The following is a 20,586-nucleotide window of genomic DNA, read 5'->3' on the forward strand; positions in this document are numbered from 1 at the left end:
TGACCAGTCATAAACAGATTGGAATTTAGTCCCGGTCATTAGCAAGGACCCCTGGCTCTATTAGATGCAGGTCTCTCAGCCCTTCCCAAGCCACCTGACTTCCCTTGTCTCCCACGCTGACTGGATTAGAGGTCTTCAGGGTGGGGTAGAGTGGGGAGGAAATTAAGGTCAAGGAATTCAGTGCTAGTAGCTCCTGGCTATCCTAGGCCCTGTGGCTCGGCCCCAGGGAAGGTACATGAGTGCAGTGAACCCTCAGGCAATGGATGCCCCCCCCCCCTTCCTTCTGCAGGAGCTGGGCGAGAACACAGCAAAGCACACCCAAACCAGGGAAGCAACTGTAACTGTCCTTACTTCCTTATAGCACGGAGCTCTCCCCACTCCCCAGCTCCTCTGTCACTAACTATTGCTTTCTCCTTCTCCTTCTCCTTCTCCTTCTCCTTCTCCTTCTTCTTCTTCTTCATTTTTAAAGTCTTATTTTTATTTATGTATATGTGTGGGTATATGCCTATGTGTAGGTATGTGCACATAAGTACAGGTGCCTGTAGAGGTCAAAAGGTATTAGATCCCCTGGAGCTAGAGTTACAGTACAGGCAATAAAGAGCCATTGTCTCACGTGGCTGCTAAGAACACTATTCTCTAAAAGATTCTTTAACTGCTCAGCCATCTCTCAAACCCCGCATCTTCCTCTCTCTCTCTCTCTCTCTCTCTCTCTCTCTCTCTCTCTCTCTCTCTTGAAAGTCTTATGTATCTTGGACTGGCCTCAAACTCACTATGGAGCGTGATAACCTTGAATTTATAGCCCTCTGCCTCCATCTTTCCAAGTGCTGAGATTACAGATGTGTGTCACCAAACCTGGTGGTGCTAACAATCAAACCTAGGGCCTTGTGCGCACTAGGCAAGCATTCTGTTGGATGAGCTTCAGTCTCCTAGTGCTAGGATGACAGTCAGGCCCTGGACAGCAACTGCATGAAGCTGATAGTTTTGTCCTTTAAGAGGATGACAGCAGGGTTGAATGTGGTAGTGGATATCTTGATCCCAGCACTCCTGGAGGCAGAGGCAGGCAGATCTCTGAGTTTGAAGCCAGCCTGGTCAACACAGTGAGTTCTAGGACAGTCTGGACTACAGAGATCTTGTCTCAAAAAACAGGGGGGGAGGGGAGGAGGAGGGAGGGAGGACAATGTGGACAGAGGTCTGGTTTCTCCCAGCTCACAACTGTAGAGGGCTTCCCATTCTAGACTATTCCACTTGTAACCTCATTTGGTCCCTTCACAAAGCTTCAAAGGATACTCTTTCTTCAAAGGATACTCTTTTTTCTACTTGATCGAGAAGAAATTGGAGCCACAGTGACTTGTCCAAGGTCATCAGCACAGAGGAAATTTGAACCTGTTCCATTCGTCACATTTCCCCCTAAAATCTAACAATACTTTCCGATCTTCTCTGGGAGCATTTGCCTAGGGAGGAGGCACACAAGCCAGTAGTGATAAAATTAAAATTGTAAATGGTGCAAGAAGGGGACAGGTACTCATAAGCTCTGAGGGAGGGCGAGAGCGCTCAAAAGCTTGACTCTCAACCCCACTCCCCTTCTCCCAGTCAGCTGTTTTAGCTAAACCCCTTCCCATCTGCTCTGACTTCCAGGTGATCCCACACACAGCCTTGTCCTCCTTAGGAAGTTGCCAGCCAGTTCTACCTGAACCTCCTGCCCAAGGCTGACAGACAGAAAGGATGAGGGACAGAGGAATGACATTGGAGAGATCACAGGACAGAAGAGATGAGAGGTCATAGAGTGGGGCTGGCAGACGAGTCTGGGCTCTAGATGGTGCAGCGGTTAAGAGCCTAGGCCTCTAGGCCGGAAGCCTTGTGCTCCAATTCTAGTCTGGGCTTGAGCTTGGTTGATATGATCCCCTAGAAGAATGGGGGATGGGGGAGCTGGAGAGATGGCTTAGGGGTTAAGAGCACTGGCTACTTACTCTTCCAGAGGACCACAGTTCAATTCCTAACACCTATGTAATGGCTTACAACTCTTTCTAACTCCAGTTCCAAGGGATCTGACACCTCCACAGGCACCAACCGCGCATGCTATGGGTGTTTCTCAGGCTGTGAGGTGTTCTCACTGAGGACCGCCGAGGCTAGCAGCCCCTGTAAGAGGCAACCAACATGAGGGGTCAGCACATACATTCTTTCCCTTTTCCTCAAAGGTAGTGTTTCCCTCAGACAACAACCAGCTTCCTGCCTTTAGTTAGTCAGAGGAACGGAGGCATGGTACTCACAGAGGCTAGCAAGGAGAGAGGGATCAGCACCCTCCAGGGATCACGGGGGGGGGGGGGGGGGTGATCACTCCAGGGTAGGAGTTGGAAACCACACTAGAAGGCCTGAGGGAACAAAGACAAGAAAGATCCCACCCAATTCCTCCGGACAACGACCTTCCAGACAGGGTCGCTCTTTCAGGGTGGCAACCCGAAAGGTACACCCACTGTAATTATCTAGAATGGTCCCATCTTTTTTTTTTCCTCTAGGATTCACTACCACCACCGTGCTGCGGAAGCTTGTTCCTCCTGCCAGCTTGTCCTAGCCTCAAGGGGACTCTAAGCCTCCACCCTCCCCTCTCCTTCCTGGACACGTGGTTTTATTTTTAACCTGAGTTTACCGGCAGGATCTGGAAAAGCCAGTTTGAGGCAGCTCCTAATCTTTCTGCTTCCCTCCCCCACCTGAAGAGTACGTAGCTGGACCGTTCTGGGAGAGGCAGGGGGGCCTGGCCAGCAGGTCTGGGTAAAGGGCAGCCTGTTTGGCCTTGCCAGTTAGAGGACTGAACACTTCTGCCCGGCTCTTCTCTGACGCGCACCCTCCTGCTGGCCCCGGCTGCTCTAGTGGGGTGGGGTGGAGTCAGCCGAACCTTCTGGGCTTTTCTGATGTAACCTCTCCAGCAGAGGCTGATTGGCCCAGGGCCTCGTGTATCACAGGAAGTCTCTGGGCAGAGTGGCCCAATGCCCTGGTATTTCAGGCCAGCCTCTGGCACTAGAGACAAGGCAGGCAAGGGCAGGCTACCCAAAAGGCAGAGGATACACAGACCTATGGTGCTGGAAGAAGAGAGGCATCAGAGCATTTGAATTTCCTTTTTTTTTTTGGTTCTTTTTTTCCGGAGCTGGGGACCGAACCCAGGGCCTTGCGCTTCCTAGGTAAGCGCTCTACCACTGAGCTAACTCCCCAACCCCTTTTTTTTAATTGGATGGTTTTTTTTCTTTTTTTTTTTCTTTTTTTTTCTTTTTTTAAAAATTTCATTTATTTTATGTCTGTATGTCTGTATGTATGTATGTATAAATACACTGTAGCTGTCTTCGGACACACCAGAAGAAGGCATCGGATCCCCGTTACAGATGGTTGTGAGCCACCATGTGGTTGCTGGGATTTGAACTCAAGACCTCTGGAAGAGCAGTCAGTGCTCCTAACCGCTGAGCCATCTCTCCAGCCTTTTTTTTTTTTTTTTTTTTTTTTTTCCCCCCGGAGCTGGGGACCGAACCCAGGGCCTTGCGCTTGCTAGGCAAGCGCTCTACCACTGAGCTAAATCCCCAACCCCTCTCCAGCCTTTTTTTTTTTTTAAATAGGCAAACTCTTAGTGCTTCAAAAAATGTCGAGGAAGCACCCTCTTCCATCCTGAGAGATCAACGCCTGGAGGGCCATCCCTGTGGTATTTAAAGTTTAGGTGTTTCTGCTTTGATTTTTGCCCTTGAAAGGAGGTGCATCAAGACCTCTGGGCTATCAGGATGCTGAGAGTCTTAATCCATCTTGGAAAACTCAAGGCTAATAATGGGGGTGAGGACAAGAAGGATAGAGGAGAGAGAAGCATGTGGCCTGCCTTTATCCCTTGGACTGGAGCTTTGGGGGAAGAGGAGTGCACTGGTAAGAAAAGCAGACAGACAGACAGACAGGCAGGCAGGCAGGCAGGCAGGCAGGCAGAAATCAGTTGGTCCGGGAGTGCCTAACATGAACGAGGCACTGGGTTCCAGCCCTAGCACCACATAAACCAGGTGAGTTAGGCACTTTACAATCCTCCAGAAGGAAGATCAGAAGTTCAAAGTTACCAGTTACATAGAAGTTTAAGGTCAGCCCTATAGATCAGCTCGGAATCCCATATGAAGCATATACATACAAACTTACATAAAACCTTCTTTAGAAAGAAAATGGCCGGGCGTGGTGGTATACACCTTTAATGCCAGCACTCAGGAGGCAGAGGCAGGCAGAGCTCTAGAAGTTTGAGGTCAGCCTGGTCTCCAGAGTGAGTACCAGGACAGCCAGGGTTCTGTTACACAGAGAAACCCTGTCTTAAGAAAACAAAAACAGAAAAAACAAACAAACAAACAAACAAAAAACAGCTGGGTCAGACATAGTGGGGCACGTCTATAATTCTAACAGTGTGGAGGCTGGGGCAGGAAAATGGTGAGTCTGAGGCCAGCCTGGGCTATATACAGGCCAGCCTGGGCTATCTAGTGAGAGAGTCTGTCTCTAAAATATAAAATAACCTAAGATTTTCAGGAAGTAAAAGATGGCTGGGTCATGGTTTACTGTGAAGCACTTGTCTACCTTAAGACAGCAAACCGTCAAGCTGTCCCTTTGGACGTGTGACCACAGAACGGAGAACCATGAGGCCAATTCTTCCTGGAACTCACAGTGTTCCCAACGAGCTCCTTGCTTGGGAAACCATGTAGACTAGACCAAGTCAAGTGGGCTTGGCTTCCAGGGCCAGAGAACACGGCGTAGGGAGTAAATCTTCTCCTGGTACACAGGGCCTCATGCTCCCTCCCTCGCCTCTTCCAGATCCCATATGGAACCTGGGGGTCCCTGAAAGCCTGTGGTCAGTGTTGGATGACACAAGGGATGGATGGTACTGCGATCCAGCAAGTGAGAAAAGGCCTTCTTCACCCTTTCTTCCTCCCCCTGCTCTACCAATCTGATCATTGATTTTCTCTGTTTGCTTGTTTGTTTGCTTTGAGACAGAGTCTCTCTATGTAGCCCTGCCTGGAACTCACTGTGTAGATCAGGCTGCCTCCTGAGTTCTGAGACTAAAGGTATGTGCTGCTATACCAGCCATGTATTAACTTCCTGCCTGCCTGCCTGCCTGCCTGCCTTCCTCCTCTTTTTCTTTTTGCTTTTGTTTTGAGATGGAGTAATATAATTTGGGCTGCCCTGGAACTAACAAGACCAGGCTGGCTTCAATCTTAGAAAAAAATCCACCTGCCTCTGCCGCCAGAGTCCTGGGATTAAAAGTGTGCACCATCACGCCAGCTTCTCTTTGTTAATTTTTATTTTATGTGCATGAGTAGTTTGCCTGCAATCATGTATGTGTGCCACATGCATGCAGTGCCTGAAGAGACCAGAAGAGGGCGTCAGAGCCCCTGGAACTGGAGTTACAGACCACTGTGAACCACTATACTTGGAGCTTGGAACCCAAACCCTGTCCTCTTGCTAGAGTAACAAGTACACTAAACCATGAGTCATCTCTCCAGCCTTCCCTATTCCTGACCTCTTATCCCTATCCCTACACACACACATACACACACACACACACACCCCACCCCAAACCAACAAACGAAAAGTCATAGCTAATCATCATTGTCAGCCACAGATCCTAGACTGCAATGAGTACCAACTTTACTTTTTTCTCCCGCAGTGTTGTAAGGAGGCAATCTCGGCTCCAAAGGAAGACTCGACAGGCCTGAAGAGATCTGTAGCTTGCTCAGAGCCAGAATTCGAACTCAGACACCAACCAACACTTATTTGTTGGAAGACGGCCCCTTGAAGTGTGTTGGAGGAATGAGAGTGGGGGAGAGGATTAGAGCGGAAGCAACTGTCTGGGCTGTGCACTCTCACTGTCTGCTGAGAGGGCCACCTCTGCCTTACTACCGGACTCCAGCCTTGTTCCAGGCCATCAACCAGGGCAGGGCAGGAGGAGATCCTGCGAAGAGGCCTCAGCAGCAGGTGGGACAGGAGTTGACAGATTTGGAAGCCACAGGTCCTGACTAAGCTAGTTTCCATCGACCTGGGCTTGACCTGAACCATTCAGAACAAAGAAGGAAATGGTGGAGATTGCCTAAACATCCCTCTTGCCCCGGATTGCTAGAAGGCCGAAGCTGGAGGTGGGAGAAGCAGGTTCAGTCATACTTCTGTCGGCACAGGATGGGTGGAATCTGAGGACAGGCGGGAGTCACAAGACTAGGGGCTGGTCCCTGGGGCTGACCTGGAGTGGATAGTGTTGGCTTCCTGCCCCAGGGTGGTTTTGTCTCTCCCAGGTCTCTTTCCCAGAGCTGTCTGGGGGCCCAGCTGGGCAGAAGAGGCTTGGGACTGTCCTATTAGGGGGCCTGGTGAAGAGAAGTACTGCTACCCCCTGCTGCTTTTCTGACTTCCTACCAACCCCCTTCCTCCTTCTACCTTGAAGATGCTCCCAGCCACTGCCCTTTGTCACCCTGAAACTCTATTTCCAGAACTCCACCCCAACCCCAACAGGAGTGAGTCTGTTGGCAACTCCCCAAGGAGCGATCAGCTGCCGTCAGCTCTGATCCAAGACTAGTAGTGCTCCAAGCTTAGACTCCAGGAAGACAAGAGGTTAGGGGTAGGGGAGCTCGTGGGAGGTAGTCACATGGTAGTCTGGGCTGAGACCCAGGGGCATTGAGTTAATTCCTTCAGGTTCACAAGGCCAGCATTCCACAGCCGCCTCTCCCAAGGCGCTGGCCATCAGCACTTCAGGCACCATCAGCCACCCAAACCTGTTCTCAGTTGTGGCCAGGCCTCCTGGGGCTGCTAGAGCTACAGGTGGTCCAGAGCCTGGGCCCTAGCATGGGACTTCAAGTGCTCCTCACAACCAAAACACCTGGCTCCCTGGAAGATGGGTGAGCTAGGCTGGGGAGCAGAACTAGGGGAGGGGGTCAGAAAGGAGTGAGGGTAGGCCTCGGGCGACAGGACCTACTAGGGATGTTTTTCTGTCGAGAATACTAGTCACGTCCAACCTCGAAGACGAGTCATAATAATGGAGAGATTACATATGACAATGTTATTCCACCACAGGTCTGAAGGTTACATTAGATTCTTTCTTGCCTGGTTTTCCTTTTGTTGTTCTTGACACAGGCTGTCACATAACCCCTACTGGCTTCGAACTTTCTATGGAACTGAGGCTGACCCTGAACTCCTGATCCTCCTGCCTCCCAAGCGCTTAGGATTCAAGCGTATACTACCTCTCCTCGATAGCCCTGTTGTATATTTTTATTTTTATTCATTCATTTGTTTATAGTATGTCTTTCCTGACTGTCAATCTCATCTAGTTCCTCGTGTAAGAATCCTCATAGTAATAATGACAGTTAACACTGAGGCAGATAGACCCAATTCACAAGCTAATAATCTTAGTTAATAAAATGTCATACTTTTTTTTTTGCTTATTTATCTACATATTTACTTATTGGTGCTGAGGGTAGAATCCAAGGTCTTATGCTTGCTAGGCAAGCTCTCTACCCCCTCCCTGTCCTTTTTTTTCTTTTTCCTTTCAGCCAAGCTCCTCAGGTTGTCCTCTGGGGTACAATTCTGCCAGCTGCTGGTGTGTGTGTGTGTGTGTGTGTGTGTGTGTGTGTGTGTGTGTGTGTGTGCGCCTGTGTGTTTGGAGGAGGGGTGCAGTAGTTGATGAGAAAGTCTCTGGAGCATTGCAGGGGATTCCTGGCCTGCTTCATGCAATCCCTGACCATTCCTTCCAATGAATAGTCAAGCTTCCATAGAGAGGCTAGCTTAAGGAGCTGGACCATACGATATGCAGGTGACAGGTAAGTGCACCGGATGTGAGCCAAAGACAGACATATACATACATACATGTACATAAACACACATATCATATACATGCACCCACACATGCTTTTGGGCACACTCACCCTTGGTCCAGAACTTTATAAGGACTATAAGCTAACCTTTGCTGTGGGGATGGAAACTTCCTGGATCTCTGTGACCCAAGTCCAGGTCCTTATCCTGGACTGCTCTCCTTGCCTCTGGCGTGTGCTAAGCCCCAGGAGAGCTGTAGTAGAGACCTCAGTATAGGTCTACAGACTATAGACCTCAGCTCCTCTGAGCACCTAGTATTAAAGAATGCCCTCACACGGGCCTGCAAGCTGATGCTTTCCACGGAGAGCCCAAGATCTGGAACAAAAGGAAAACAGCCTACTTTGTTCTGAGTAGCTTTTCTCTCGCTCTTTTGAGTCAGGGTCTTTATGTAGTCCTGGCTGACCTGGAACTTTCCACTTTAATTTTATTTCCTTTTTTTCTTTTTGAGACTAACTTTTAGGTAGCCCAAGATGGTTTTGAATTCCAGGGTTATCCAAAGATGACATTAAACTTCTAATCCTCCTCTCTCTCCTAAATGCTGATTTCAGGCTCTCACCACCATATGTGGCTTGATGCAGAAACCCAGGACCTCCATCACGCTAGACAAACACTTTACTAACTGAACTCTATACACCACCCGCTCCAGGGTCTCTTATAGCCCTTGCTGGCCACTAAGTGCCAAATAGCGAAGGGTGACCTTGAACTCCTGATCTTTCCGACTGTATTTACCACATTCTGGGATTATAGGCACGTGCTACCACGCCCAGTATCAACTGGCCTTTCTAAGGGAGTGAGACATTACTATGGAAAGAGAGTCATTGCCACAAAATCAAGGCCTGAAGTGGGGAGAGACCAAACAGAGCCACGAGAAGCTCAGGGGAGGCTGGGGCATGTCGCTCTAGTAGTGTCTAAACCAAAGACTCACGACTAACAGCTCTTGTAGAAAGGGAAGCTTTCCCAGGGCCGTCAGAACATGGACTGTCCTGCTCATGGGTGCATTTCTGAGGCCCACTAACGAGGGAGAACGACCAAACAAGGCCCGAGAATAAATGAGCCAATTTCCCACTAACACAACTGAAAATGTCAGGGATCGAGATGGTCAGTGGGGTCGATGCTCCTCACAGGAGCAATAGCCATTAGCGTCCAGACCTATCGTTTGCTCCCTGCCCACCTCTCTGTTTTCTCAGACACCACAGTAGGAGACTCCAGGAAAACACCATTACTTCAGGATCCCATTGAGCTTTGCTGGGACAGTGTGTCACCTCCAGTCTTCCTGAAGTTGACTCTGAGGTTCACCTGGAAACCCGGGCAAGAAGACAGTGGGGATGGCTGAGCTCAGAGGTGCTCAGAGGCTAGGGCAGAAGTCCTAGGTGCTGAACAACGGGTTTAAGAAGAGTGCAGGATCTAGGCCAACCTGGGCTTGAACTTGAGGCGATTCAGTCTTTCTGTGTTCGGTTGATCTTAGTATAAAACCGGATGACACATCCTCCCCTCAGGCTGGCCTGACGGTTGGCAACTCAGTGTGCTTCTCTCTACCTGGCACCTGGTTCGTTACTGTTTCAGTTCCCCCTTTGCAGTGGGAGAATCAGCCAGGCAAAAAAGAATGATGAGAGATCGGAGAACCCCCAAGCTTGAGAGACCGAGAAAGAGTCCCCAGTGTTTCTCCCTCCACCCCTCCCTTCTTCCTCGCTCACCCAGATGGATGTCCCTCTTGGTTTTGCAGTCCATTGTCTGTCTTTAAACCTCCAGAAGTTTCCAATTAGCAAATGGAGAGGAGTATGGCGGTACAGAGATGAAAGGTTAAGGAAAGACTTTACCACTCAAGCTTGCCTGACATTTATAGTCAGAAACCCAGAAACGTTGCTAAGGTATGACCGAAGACCACGGACTAATGTTGGTTGCCATCTTCCAAGAGTTAATGAAGACGATGTGCCCTACTCCCTGGGGACTTCGCCCACCCAGCGTCCTTCCTTTTGGTAGATAGCTATAGTTAAACCAAGGATCTTTAGAGGTTTTGTTTGGTTGGTTTCGTCTGCCACTGGGTGATCACAGGTTAAGTCTCTGCCTTGAGTTTAAAAGCTGGATAATACACAGGCCTGAGCTATAAACTCAAGTTTCATAGACAGGTTGTAGACGTTCTTAAACCCATTTATAAACAGCCATGCTGGGCATGCTGGTGCCCTCCTTTAATCCCAGGAGATAGAGATGGGTCAGTCCCTCTGAGTTCAAGGCCAGTCCAGTCTACGGCAAATTCCAAGCCAGCTAGGGCTACTACAGAGTGAAACCCCGCCTGGAAAAAAATAGTTTGGAGCCAGGGAGTGGTGATGTCTGTCTTTAATCCCAGCACTTGGAAGGCAGAGGCAGGTGGATCTCTGTGAGCCTGGTCTACAAAGCAAGTTCCAGGGCAGTCAGGACTACACAGAGAAATCCTGTCTCAGAAAACAAAGTAAAACAAAACAAAAAATGTTTGGGCCGTCCTGGACAATTTAGTGAGTTCCCTGTCTCAAAATAAAGAGTAAAAACAGGCTAAAAAATGTGGCTGTGCCAGAGAGCACAGGGTTCCATTGGTGGAGTCCAAGGGTTCAGTCACCAGGGTTGCCAAATAAACAATAAACAATGTCTTTCACTAGGCCTCAGGGTCATCCCTGCGCCCAGCTTCCTGTTCTTGATGAGGTTTAGGAAGGAACTAAAGTGAATTTTAGAAAGCTGGGTTTGGGGGCTCATTCCCATAGCCCAGCATCCAGAGGCTGAGTCAGGAGGATGATGGAAAGTTCACAGCTAGCACTGGCTACCTGAGATGGTCCCAAGTACTCAAATACCGAATCTCATTTTATCACCAGTCCTGGAAACATGGGAGAATGTACCTGGAATATCTGGAATTTTACTATCAAGGCTTTGAAATTATGAGCTCTCCTGCAGATGGATTGCCCATGGTATTGCCTTCAGAATCAAGAATGGCTTATCTACCCATCAGTTTATTCTTCCATTTTCACCGTTCTACCCCAGCTTCACTTAAGGAATCATTAAGATTGGATTAGACCCACAGGTAAGGCGTACAAACAATACAGTGTAGACTGTAAATTGGCGGCCACTGTCTCTGGTTCTGAGACCAAAGTGAGAAGAGATGGATGGGCATCTGGAGGAGGGATACTCCCAAGTAACACTGGGATAAAAGGAGCTTATCCCAGTGTCAGTCAGCCAGCTAGACCCTTGGCTGTGAGTGTCCGAAATACACAATGATCCTTGGGGCCAGAGAAGGAAAATGCTTCCTAGGTGTCCAATGTGGACCCCTTCAGGGAAGGGAGAATCAACCTGAGAACCACAGAGAGACTGGTTAAGGCAACCACATGGGCGCTGAACAATTCCAGTAGAGAGAAGGGTCTTATCGCTCCCCATGCTCCGCCCCAAGAGAGCTACCATTTAACGAGCGGCCCGTGGCTATTGTAAACTTAGATTATCTGCACCAGTTATGTGTGATTCACTAGCAGCCAGAGTTCCGCCCTGACCTCTCGAGTGCTTCCTCTAGTTTACTGCTCTCGGCTGAGCCTTGTCAAGTCAGCCTTCTTCCTTAAGGGAAACCAACCCAGGCCCCTTTGCTAGCTGCTTCATCAAGACAGCTGCCACTTCTCCTAATAATAGCACCCAGCAACAACAGGGGGAGAAAGCAACACTGTTCTCAGCTTTTAATGACAGGCCGCTTGTCCATATGGACTAGTAATCAAGGGCTTTGTAATCCTAAAAGTTCCTGAACATAAACACCGAGGCAATGAAGAGAGAGTGGCAGGCGGGAGCCTGTGTGTGCACAGGTAGGCAACGAGACAGACACCACTCACAGCGTCCACACCCAGGCAGGCAATCCTTACATCCTAGCTGACGGGAGGGGTGGGGGAGGGAGGTCTTTCCCTCCTAGATTCACCCATTTCAAGAGCATGTACATTTGGTGTGGGGGTTGGGAGCACCTTGAAGAATCTTCCAGGCGAAAACCTGCTCAGGTTTTTATTAATGAGGCTGTAAGAAAAGTCAGCCCAGACCTTTAAGTGATTGGTCGCTGGTCCAGGATGCGTTTTAGAATTAACTCTTCCTACAGTCTACAACGCATTACCGCCACCGAGTTAATTACCCCTGAGGATGAAAATAGGTTTCATGACTCATAAGCACCAATACAACACTTGGCAGCAGATGAAAACGCAAGGACACATTTGCAGGGAGCCGACAGGAATGAACATCTATTTATAAGTAGGGAGATTCTTAGAGGTGAGCCGGGCACCTCCCAAGTACCGTGCTGCGGAGCCATCAAGAGCACCATGGATCCCCACTCCCAAACATACACTCCCACACAGGCACACCAGGATTCCCAGTTCCACTTCAATATGGTGGCAAAGCGAGCAGGACCAGAAACCCAAAGGGTATTATTAACTGCAAATCCCATCTCAATCAAATCTTCATACTGCTGGTGTTCAGAATCATCCCATGACTTGATTTCCTCCTGCCACCAATTCCCACCTTCCTGAACTCTGGCTCCACCTCGGGGTATCATTTCCTCCAACATGGACAGGCAATCCAGACCCGGTTAGTTCTCTCAGCCAGGAATAGGGAGTGGCTAGGAATTAATTTCAGATCAGATCGCCCCTGTTGTTTTGCTTCCTTTCTGTTTTCTAGTCCTCTGTTGCCTCCAGGAAAGGACACGGTTCAAACCAGGACTGTTTGCCTCGTTCTAAACCAGATGAAAGGCTTGTCTGGTGTCTGTTGGGGGTTCTGAGCTCCACGGGGCGCCTTGGCTACTTCTCTACGCCCCCACCCGCCGGAGCCTCACAAATGCTCGCAACAAAGTTGATAGTTCTGTTTCTTTAAGAGTAAAATGGATTCCATTTGGTGCCTGAACCTTTGCTTTTCTTTCCCTTTCACCCCCATCCCCCAAGTCTGCTCCGGATCAGCTGTGTCCCGACTTAAGAAACACTCATTAAGGGGTGGGATATAATGAAAGAGGTAAAAACCGCTTTGCAACATGCATTTGCCTCCCAGATGCTCACACCCTTCCCTGCCCCCACTCCTACCTAGGCTTTTTTTTTTTTTTTAATTTTTTAGAAAGGGTTTATTTTAGTCCATAGTTCCAGAGGGATAGTCCATTAGGGTAGCTTAGAAATGGTAACAGTCAAGGAACACATCCAGGGCAGGAGATGTGGGAAGCTGGCTGGTCACATTTTCATATACACACAGGAAGCAAAGCCCAGTCAGCCAGACACCTTTTGTTTCAAGTGTGCAATGGCAGAAAATTTTGCCCTGCCTGCAGAGGCCAAATAAACACCCTCTGTTCCCACTTGTTAAGCCACAGCTGCATTGGGCACCAGGATATACTCATCGCCCCAGGGAAAGCCACCAAAGAGCATTCCTGACAATGCTCTTTGCAGCTGGGTCCTGTATGAGGGGTGGGCAGAGATGCTTAAGGCTAAACAGAAATTGCTTAGTCAGCATCTGTAGATTACAGGGGAGGTAAATGTAAATAGTCTGGTGGGGGGGGCGGGGATGAGGTGGGGGGTGGGGGTGGGGCAGTCTGCTCTGAGAGCCTTCAAAGGAACCAGGATGCCTGGTTCCATTCGGGCAGGAGGTAAGCAGTGTCTCCTTAATTGGAGTAGCATAGCCTCAACCCTAGAAAGACAAATTTGCTGACTCAGGGCAGAATTAATATCAATTGAATTTATTACAAGTTACTAAGCTCCAAGGCACATTACAGTGTTCTGTTAACTACAGAAATGTATAAAGGACAAACAGAGCAAGTTCTCCATGTCTAGCATTTCGCTCTACTGTTCAAAAGCATCCGTGCATCAATAAAGCCAAAACAAAACAACACGTGAAGATCCAACACATTCAGGTCAGTAGAAACAAACCAAAACATTTTTACCCCCTTCACAAACTTGCAACAAAAAAACACCCATCCCCTCCCAACACCCCCCTTACCATTTTGCAAACAAAACAGAAAAACAAAACAGAACAAAATTAAGTGAAGACTTCAACACTTGGGGCTGTTTAGAAAGAAGCTTTTACCATTTTATAGCATCAAATTTTTTTTTTGTTTTTTGTTTGTTTTTTGTTTTTTGTTTTTTTTTTTTTTTTTAGGCAGCAACACTGGCCTTGGCAAAACAAAAACAACAAAATCTTTTTCTTTTGTGTGTTTTATCCTTTCAGAGTGCATAACATTTACAAAAATACACACACACCAGCAGCAGTCGTTGCTAAGGGCTATTAATTCTGTACCTAGGCAAACATTCTGCCACCAAATAAATGCTAACGAATATGATGCGAAAGACCCAATCAATATTATACTGCTTAACACAAATCGGCTTATCCTTCAAATGAAGAAGTTACATACCTGTTTCAAAATATAGAAACATACCGACGAAAATAATGTCTATACATAAGACTAACTTTTTGCAGTTTTATTCACAATTCTACATCTTGGTGGATAGGGAAGGTGGAGGCAGGTGGGGGAAGGGCCCTCCAGACTGAAGAGGAGGTGGTCTAGGGCAAAGGAGGTCGCTGCCCTGCGCGGTTCAAGGGTCTCTCTCTTTTTTCACTTTAACATCCCCAGCTAAGATAGTTGCGATTTCGCCCTGCATGAAGGCCCAAGGTACATTAGACCCGACTAGGGGGCATTTCTCTCCGCTGGGGCAATACACCTCACCTGTGGCCCCCTGGGCTTTGATACTCTCTCTAGAACAAGGGAAACAAAATTTGTGGCTAGGGACGGATGGACACTGAACGAAATGAGTGTCCTCCAAACGTTCGTGGCAAATGGTACAGCAGAGGGGCCCGCTGTTGGCCATAGGGGAATCCGGAATGTTTTGGGGGTGCACTTGGTCCATGCCCGGGTGGGCGCTAGGCGGTGGGGGTGCCACCTGTAAATTCAGGTCCCCATTGCGTGATGCCAGGCGACGCTGCCCCGGCACGGAGGCAGGCGACACCGGGCTGCTGCTGTTTCGCCTAGCAGATGCAGTGGTGGAGTGCACTGAACTGCCATCCTTGGGCGAATGCGCTGTGCCCAAAGTGTCTGCTACTGACATGAGCGCGGCCATGGGGGACGGACCGTTCTGGGGGGCTGACTCGGGCGGGGTGGTCCGATTGGAATGAGGTCCCAGAGGTGGAGGGGGTGGAGGCGGTCCCCCTGCTGCGTGTCCCGGCGCCGCAAAGCCCCCCGCGGACATAGTGAGCTTCAGCGCCTCGCTCTGGTTTGCCATCCACTGCTGCCTCTGCTGCTCCTCACCGAGCTTCAGTGCGCTTTCAGCTGAGTCTGGAGGCTCCGGGGATGCCTTCCTTTTGCGCAGGCTGGCTGCTGCACCCCGGCCCGTGGGCGCCGCGGGTGGCAAGGCTCCAGTTCCTGGAGGTGCGCTGGGGGCGCGGCTGAGACTCACCAGCGCCGTGGGTAGCATGGGACAACTGGCATCTAGGTAGGGCTGGGGCAGCATGTCCGCGCCGGGCACGCCCTCCTTGAAGAAGCGCACAGCTTCGGGCAGTAGGTCCCCAAGAAGGCGCCAGTCGCCAGAGCCATGCTTTTTCTCGTACTCCAGGTATTTGAAGCCAGAGGACAGACCCCGGCCAAAGTCCTTCATGCAATCCTGGTACATCTGTTTGGCCACCCCAGACGCGCTGGAGTACACATTGCCGGAGCCCGTGGGATACTCAATGAACAGCTTCAGCTCGTAGTCCATGCCGGGCTTAGAGACCGCGTCGAAGGCAAAGACACGACCCAACAGCGAATGGTCCTTCTTGAAGCGCACCTCGTAGGGCGTGCAGCCAGCCAGCGTGAGCAGCGTGTCACGGACCATCTTGGGCTTGTTAGCCCACTCCTCCGCGCGGTTGCGCAGGCTCTCGCTCAGCTCGGCCAAGGCCTCAGCGTTGCGCTGCTTTTCCTTTAGCTCACGCTCCTGGTCTGTGCTCGACACCGATCCAGGCCTCTTACCAGCAGCACCCACGCCCACCTCTGCCACTGTCGACGAGGTCGATGACGGAGCAGAGGATACAGTGGCCGACACACCCGGGGGACCCCCGAGACAGGCGGGCCCCCCAGGAGCACCCGGAGGTGCTGGAGTCGGGGGCCCTCGGCTTCCCCCCAGCCCATGGGGCGGAGGCAGTACCGCGGCGCTGGCCGGGCCATTAAGCAGCGTCTGCGGCAATAGGTTGGGGGGCACGGTGAGCTGGGGTCCCCCGCCACCACCCGGGTTGGGCAGCCCGGTCACCAGCCCACTATGAGTCCCACGCCGAGAAGCCACCGATGTTGCCGCTGAGGATGAGTTGGGGCTCTGGCGGTTCAGCTCCGGGGGACCCTCCTCTGGTGCCGGCTTGGGGAAGCCGTTGGGACCTCCCAGGCCGTTGGGCAGCCGGGCGGCGTGGCTGCTGCTCCCCAGACTCACCGGGGGAGGCGGGTACTCGAAACGGCTGCGTTGTTCAACCGCGGCGGCGGCGGCAGCAGCCGCGGCGGCCGCTGCGCTCAGGCCATAGCGCTCCAGACCGGACGGGGCGGGCAACACTGCAGGCTTGGTAGAGCCATCGACGTGGTTGAGCTGCTGTGGCTGCTGCTGCTGCTGCTGCTGCTGCTGTTGTTGTTGCTGCTGCTGTTGCTGAGCGGCGGCAGCTGCTGCTGCCGCTTCCTTGGCGGACAAGGCCACTGTCTTGACCCCGACTGGCGGCGGCGGCCCGGGGGAGCGGCCGTCTTGGAAGCAACCGTGCGCCCGCTTCAGCTGGCGTGCTGTCTCGATCACGAATTCTATGCGGTCGGCGCCTTCGTAATTGACGCAACCACGGCATACGGGTTCGGAGAAGTCCCAGATCATGGCCCAGGGCATGCGAGGCAGGTCGCACAGGTAGCAAGACTGTCTCCGGGACGAGGACACCTGCGCCGCCGACATGATGCCAGCCTCGGGGAAGGTAGGCCCCCGCCCGGGCTGTCTCCGCGGCGCTTTCTCCTTCGGGAGGACTAGCTGGCTGGGGAAGGAGTCCGGCTGCGGGGGAGGGGAGAGGAGGGGGGCGAGAAAGTTCTGCCCCAGGGGCTGGAGGGAGCGCGAGTCTCCACTGCCGGCGCAGTAGTGCCTCTCGGCGGGGGCTCCACCGCCCAGGCGACCGACGGGTTCCGCACGCTCCTCGCCCCCACCTCCTACTGCGGCTGTCTTGTCCAGAGCAGAGCACCGGGTGCCTTCTTCCTGGTGCGGCGGATCAGGGCTGCGAGCTCCGGGCCTGGGGGGAGGGGGCTAGGGTGTCCGGGGCCGACCGCCAGTGGCCTCTTGGCCCCCTCCCCGGAGTGATTGAAGCGTGGAACGCGAAGGGGGTCCTCCCTACGATCTGAGTCTTCTCTACGCCAGGCGCCCCGGGGAGAGGGTTAGAAGGTTTTGCCACCCGGTGCCCAGGTCCAATCTTGCTGAAGCCGCTGATTCCCCGGGAGGGCCGGGGGAGGAGGTGGCTGCCAAAAGAGGAGCGTTTCCCTTCCGCAGCGACGGCCGTTGCGCTGGCGGCGCCTGGGTTTGCACGCCGGAGAGAGCAGCTGCGGCCACCGTTTCCAAGACACACGAGAGCAGAGGAGAGGAGCGCACGCACGCAGGCTCCCACCACCCCCTGGCCTGACCACCTCTCCGGCCACAGAGGCTGGCGGCGCTCACGTTGGCTGCAGGGCGCTCGCTCGGCGCCTCCACCCGGGTCGCATCCCTTCCCGCTCGCGCTCGCCTGGAATGTGGGGTTGTGATTGTTACTCTACGTTCCGGAGGCGCGTCTCAGCGCTCCTGCTCCGGCTGCGGCTCGCGCTGTCCCCGGCTTGGCCGCGCGGGATGCCGCCCGGGCGGAGCGCTGACGTCACCACCATGCTCTGCACCAGTCCCCCAGCCCCCCCTTTACACTTCCTCTGTCTGTGGAGCCCACTTGTTGCTTGCGAAAGGCGCATGCGCGGCAGCATGCCCAGATTCCTCCCTGTCGGCCCCTCCTCCGCGCCTCCACCCTCCCTCCCCTCCCCCCTCGGCTGTGTGTGTACCACAGCTGAGGCCCGGGGAGCTAAAGCTGCAAGTCCAGGGTTTGGGTGCCGGGGAGGGGGGGTTCCGGGCGAGGAGGCGGGATGAAACAGGCGATGACCTTTCCTTTTCCTGCCTGGCTTTCCCAAGTAACAAAACATTTAAGAGCCACGAGTGTTGTTTCCGATTCCCGTTCCCCACCCCACCAAACCCCCAGGCAGTAAAATTAAATGCCCTGTTTGACGAGTTTCACTTTGAATTTCATATAAGGGTATTACCTATTTAATCTGCGACGAGAGCTCCCTCCCCCGTTAATGTTAACATTCCTTGCCACCATTGGTGCCCAAACACCTGCAGAATTAGCATTTCTCCCATCTTCAAGAAATTACCTTTCAGATTTGCTTTTGCGACCCAGCCTAAGAATGGAATAGGAGTTGTGAGACTATCACTAAATGAGCCACCCCTCTCCCTGGCCGAACTTTATAAAATATTTTGACTGAATGTCTAAAGAAGCTCGGATCACTCGGAGGTCTTCTGAATACAGCTGCAGAGGAGGGCAGGGAAGGGGGAGTGAGGAATTGGTCAAACAGGTGAGTGGTTTTCTGGGTTTCATAAAGGCGGGGAGGGGCATTTAATAACACTGTGTGCTAGAGTTTGGGACATAGCTCATCGAGGGAGCGCTTGTTCAGGATGACCCAGGCTCAGAACACTATCCTCAGAATCGTAAACAAATAAAGCACAGTTTTCAAAGTTCCTTCTGTGTGTTGTGATTTAATTCCACACTGTCCCGGTGCACTCTGGGAGGTCATGATTTCTTCTCCCTCCTAAGATCACTGCCCATCCTTATTGCTTACTGTAAAAACTGATAGAGTTGGTCTTAGCTCTGGCTGGGGCATGTTACTTGGTTTCCCTATTTATTGAGTTTGCTTTTTTCTTACGTAAATTAACATAATCCCTGTGGAAGGTTGGTGGAGGGGAGGGGATTTGATAAGGCTGGGTTTGCCCTACAGGATTGGAATTTCTTCACTATTGCTACCGGCTTTGTAACCTTGAGCTCTGCTTATATAATATTTTCCCTCTGCAAAATGGAATCATCTCTGTCAGCTTGATGGGTTGTCGATTTCAGGTTGTGCCTTGTGCTTGTGACAGGTTACTCTAAGACAGGTACAAAGATGGGCATTGGAAAAGTAGTTCCTTTGCTTCAGCTAATTATTTTTATTATAATGTAGATACATGGGTTGGAGAGATGGCTCAGTGGTTAAGAGCACTGACTGATCTTCCAGAGGTCCTGAGTTCAAATCCCAGCAACCCCATGGTGGCTCACAACCATCTGTAATGGGATCTGATGACCTCTTCTGGGGTGTCTGAAGACTGCTACAGTGTATTTATATATAATAAGTAAATTTTTTTTAAAAAGTAGATACATTATATAAAACGGCATTTACATTATTAAACCCAGAATGTCTTCTATGAAGTGAAGTAGATTCCACTCCATTTTACAGACTAGGAAAATAGACTGAACTTACTGCAGCAGCTGGCCTGGGGTCTGAATCCAGCACGTTTGGTTTAAGTGGTGGGGGTGCACACAAGCACATCTCCAAGAGATGGTGCAGGGGGCTGAGATTTTTTTCCATCAGAATCCCATTTTTTGTTTACAACCTTGTATATAAAGTACTATGCAAATCACCTTCATAATGAGCCCGAGGATCCCCTTCCAGACTGTACTACTGAGTTCTTCCACACAGAGAAGCTGTGACGGTGCCGTTTGGCAGACTGAGGCATAAATGAACCATATAGTATGAAGACCACATTACCGCATTCACAGTTGGGCACCAGTGTTGGTGATATTGATACTGTCACTGGCTAACCTGTGAAAATATTAATGAGTGCGAGGCATGGTGATCATTATTTATGACCACTATTACAGCCGGCTGAAGCAACAACAAATACTTTTATTTTGACATTTGATCTCCAGAAGCTGTTTGGCGTTTTCCCAGCATGGAGATCTTCATCCTGGGTTCTAAGTGCAAAGGCAGGTGGAGCTTTCGTGGAGAAGGGAGCACATAGGGAGTCGTTCTTTCATCTCAGAGCAACCCAGTTTCTGTTTTTGCAAAAACAGTGAGCTCACTGTGTGCTCCAGGGCAATAATAAACTTTGCCTGGCTGGCTTGGAGCAGAGTCCTGTGTGTAGAGCTTCTCAGTGAGTGTCTCCTCTCCGCACCCTGGCTGCCTTGGAGCAGAGTCCTGTGTGTAGAGCTTCTCAGTGAGTGTCTCCGCACCCTTAGACCTCACCCTACTCACAGATACCCTTGAGTGAGTCAAAACAATCAATCCCTCCCAGCCCGGGACTCATGAACTTTGGCTTGGTGGATGACCCATTTCTTTACATTATTTCTCTTTCTCTTTATTAAACCAAAAATACTTTAGAAATAACAACTTAACTATAACCCTCCAGCCAGGCAGCTAGAAAAAGCAAGTTGAATTCCATGTCACGATGTTACATTTGGTACAAACAGACACATAAGTTCCTATCTCCTTGTTTCTTTCTTTTACCAAACACACACACACACACACACACACACACACACACACACACACACACACACACCAAAAAACGAGGTATTTGTGAACATAGCGAGCTAGCCATCAGCATGCATTTAAACAATCCCATTACAGCCCACAGTCCCATAATCCTTTTATTTAAAAATCACAACTCTCCATACCCCCTCAAAAAGTATCACCATCGTTCTTGG

At 50.9% G+C, this 20,586-nt stretch overlaps 1 protein-coding gene and 1 long non-coding RNA gene across 4 annotated transcripts; one reads left to right on the forward strand and one right to left on the reverse strand.

Moving 5' to 3' along the window:
* Positions 1–3,008: 3,008 nt before the first annotated feature.
* Positions 3,009–7,425, forward strand: LOC108351280 (uncharacterized). 3 transcript variants are annotated; one of them, XR_015623241.1, is made up of 5 exons: positions 3,009–3,173; positions 3,729–3,894; positions 4,810–4,893; positions 4,990–5,060; positions 5,663–7,425. It is a non-coding gene; the product is annotated as an uncharacterized LOC108351280 (long non-coding RNA). The 3 variants fall into 3 exon arrangements; XR_015623239.1 differs by lacking the exon at positions 3,729–3,894; XR_015623240.1 differs by lacking the exon at positions 3,009–3,173 and having other exon boundaries at positions 3,579–3,894.
* A 6,097-nt stretch (positions 7,426–13,522) lies between these two features.
* On the reverse strand, positions 13,523–17,641 carry Irf2bpl (interferon regulatory factor 2 binding protein-like). Its single transcript, NM_001012470.2, is given in 1 exon segment — positions 13,523–17,641. A coding segment is annotated over 1 exon segment (2,352 nt). The 5' UTR covers positions 16,749–17,641; the 3' UTR covers positions 13,523–14,396.
* Between the last annotated feature and the right edge of the window lie 2,945 nt (positions 17,642–20,586).

The sequence above is a fragment of the Rattus norvegicus genome, chromosome 6 (assembly GCF_021556685.1).
Source record: "Rattus norvegicus strain SHRSP/BbbUtx chromosome 6, alternate assembly SHRSP_T2T, whole genome shotgun sequence".
Taxonomy (NCBI): Eukaryota; Metazoa; Chordata; class Mammalia; order Rodentia; family Muridae; genus Rattus; species Rattus norvegicus.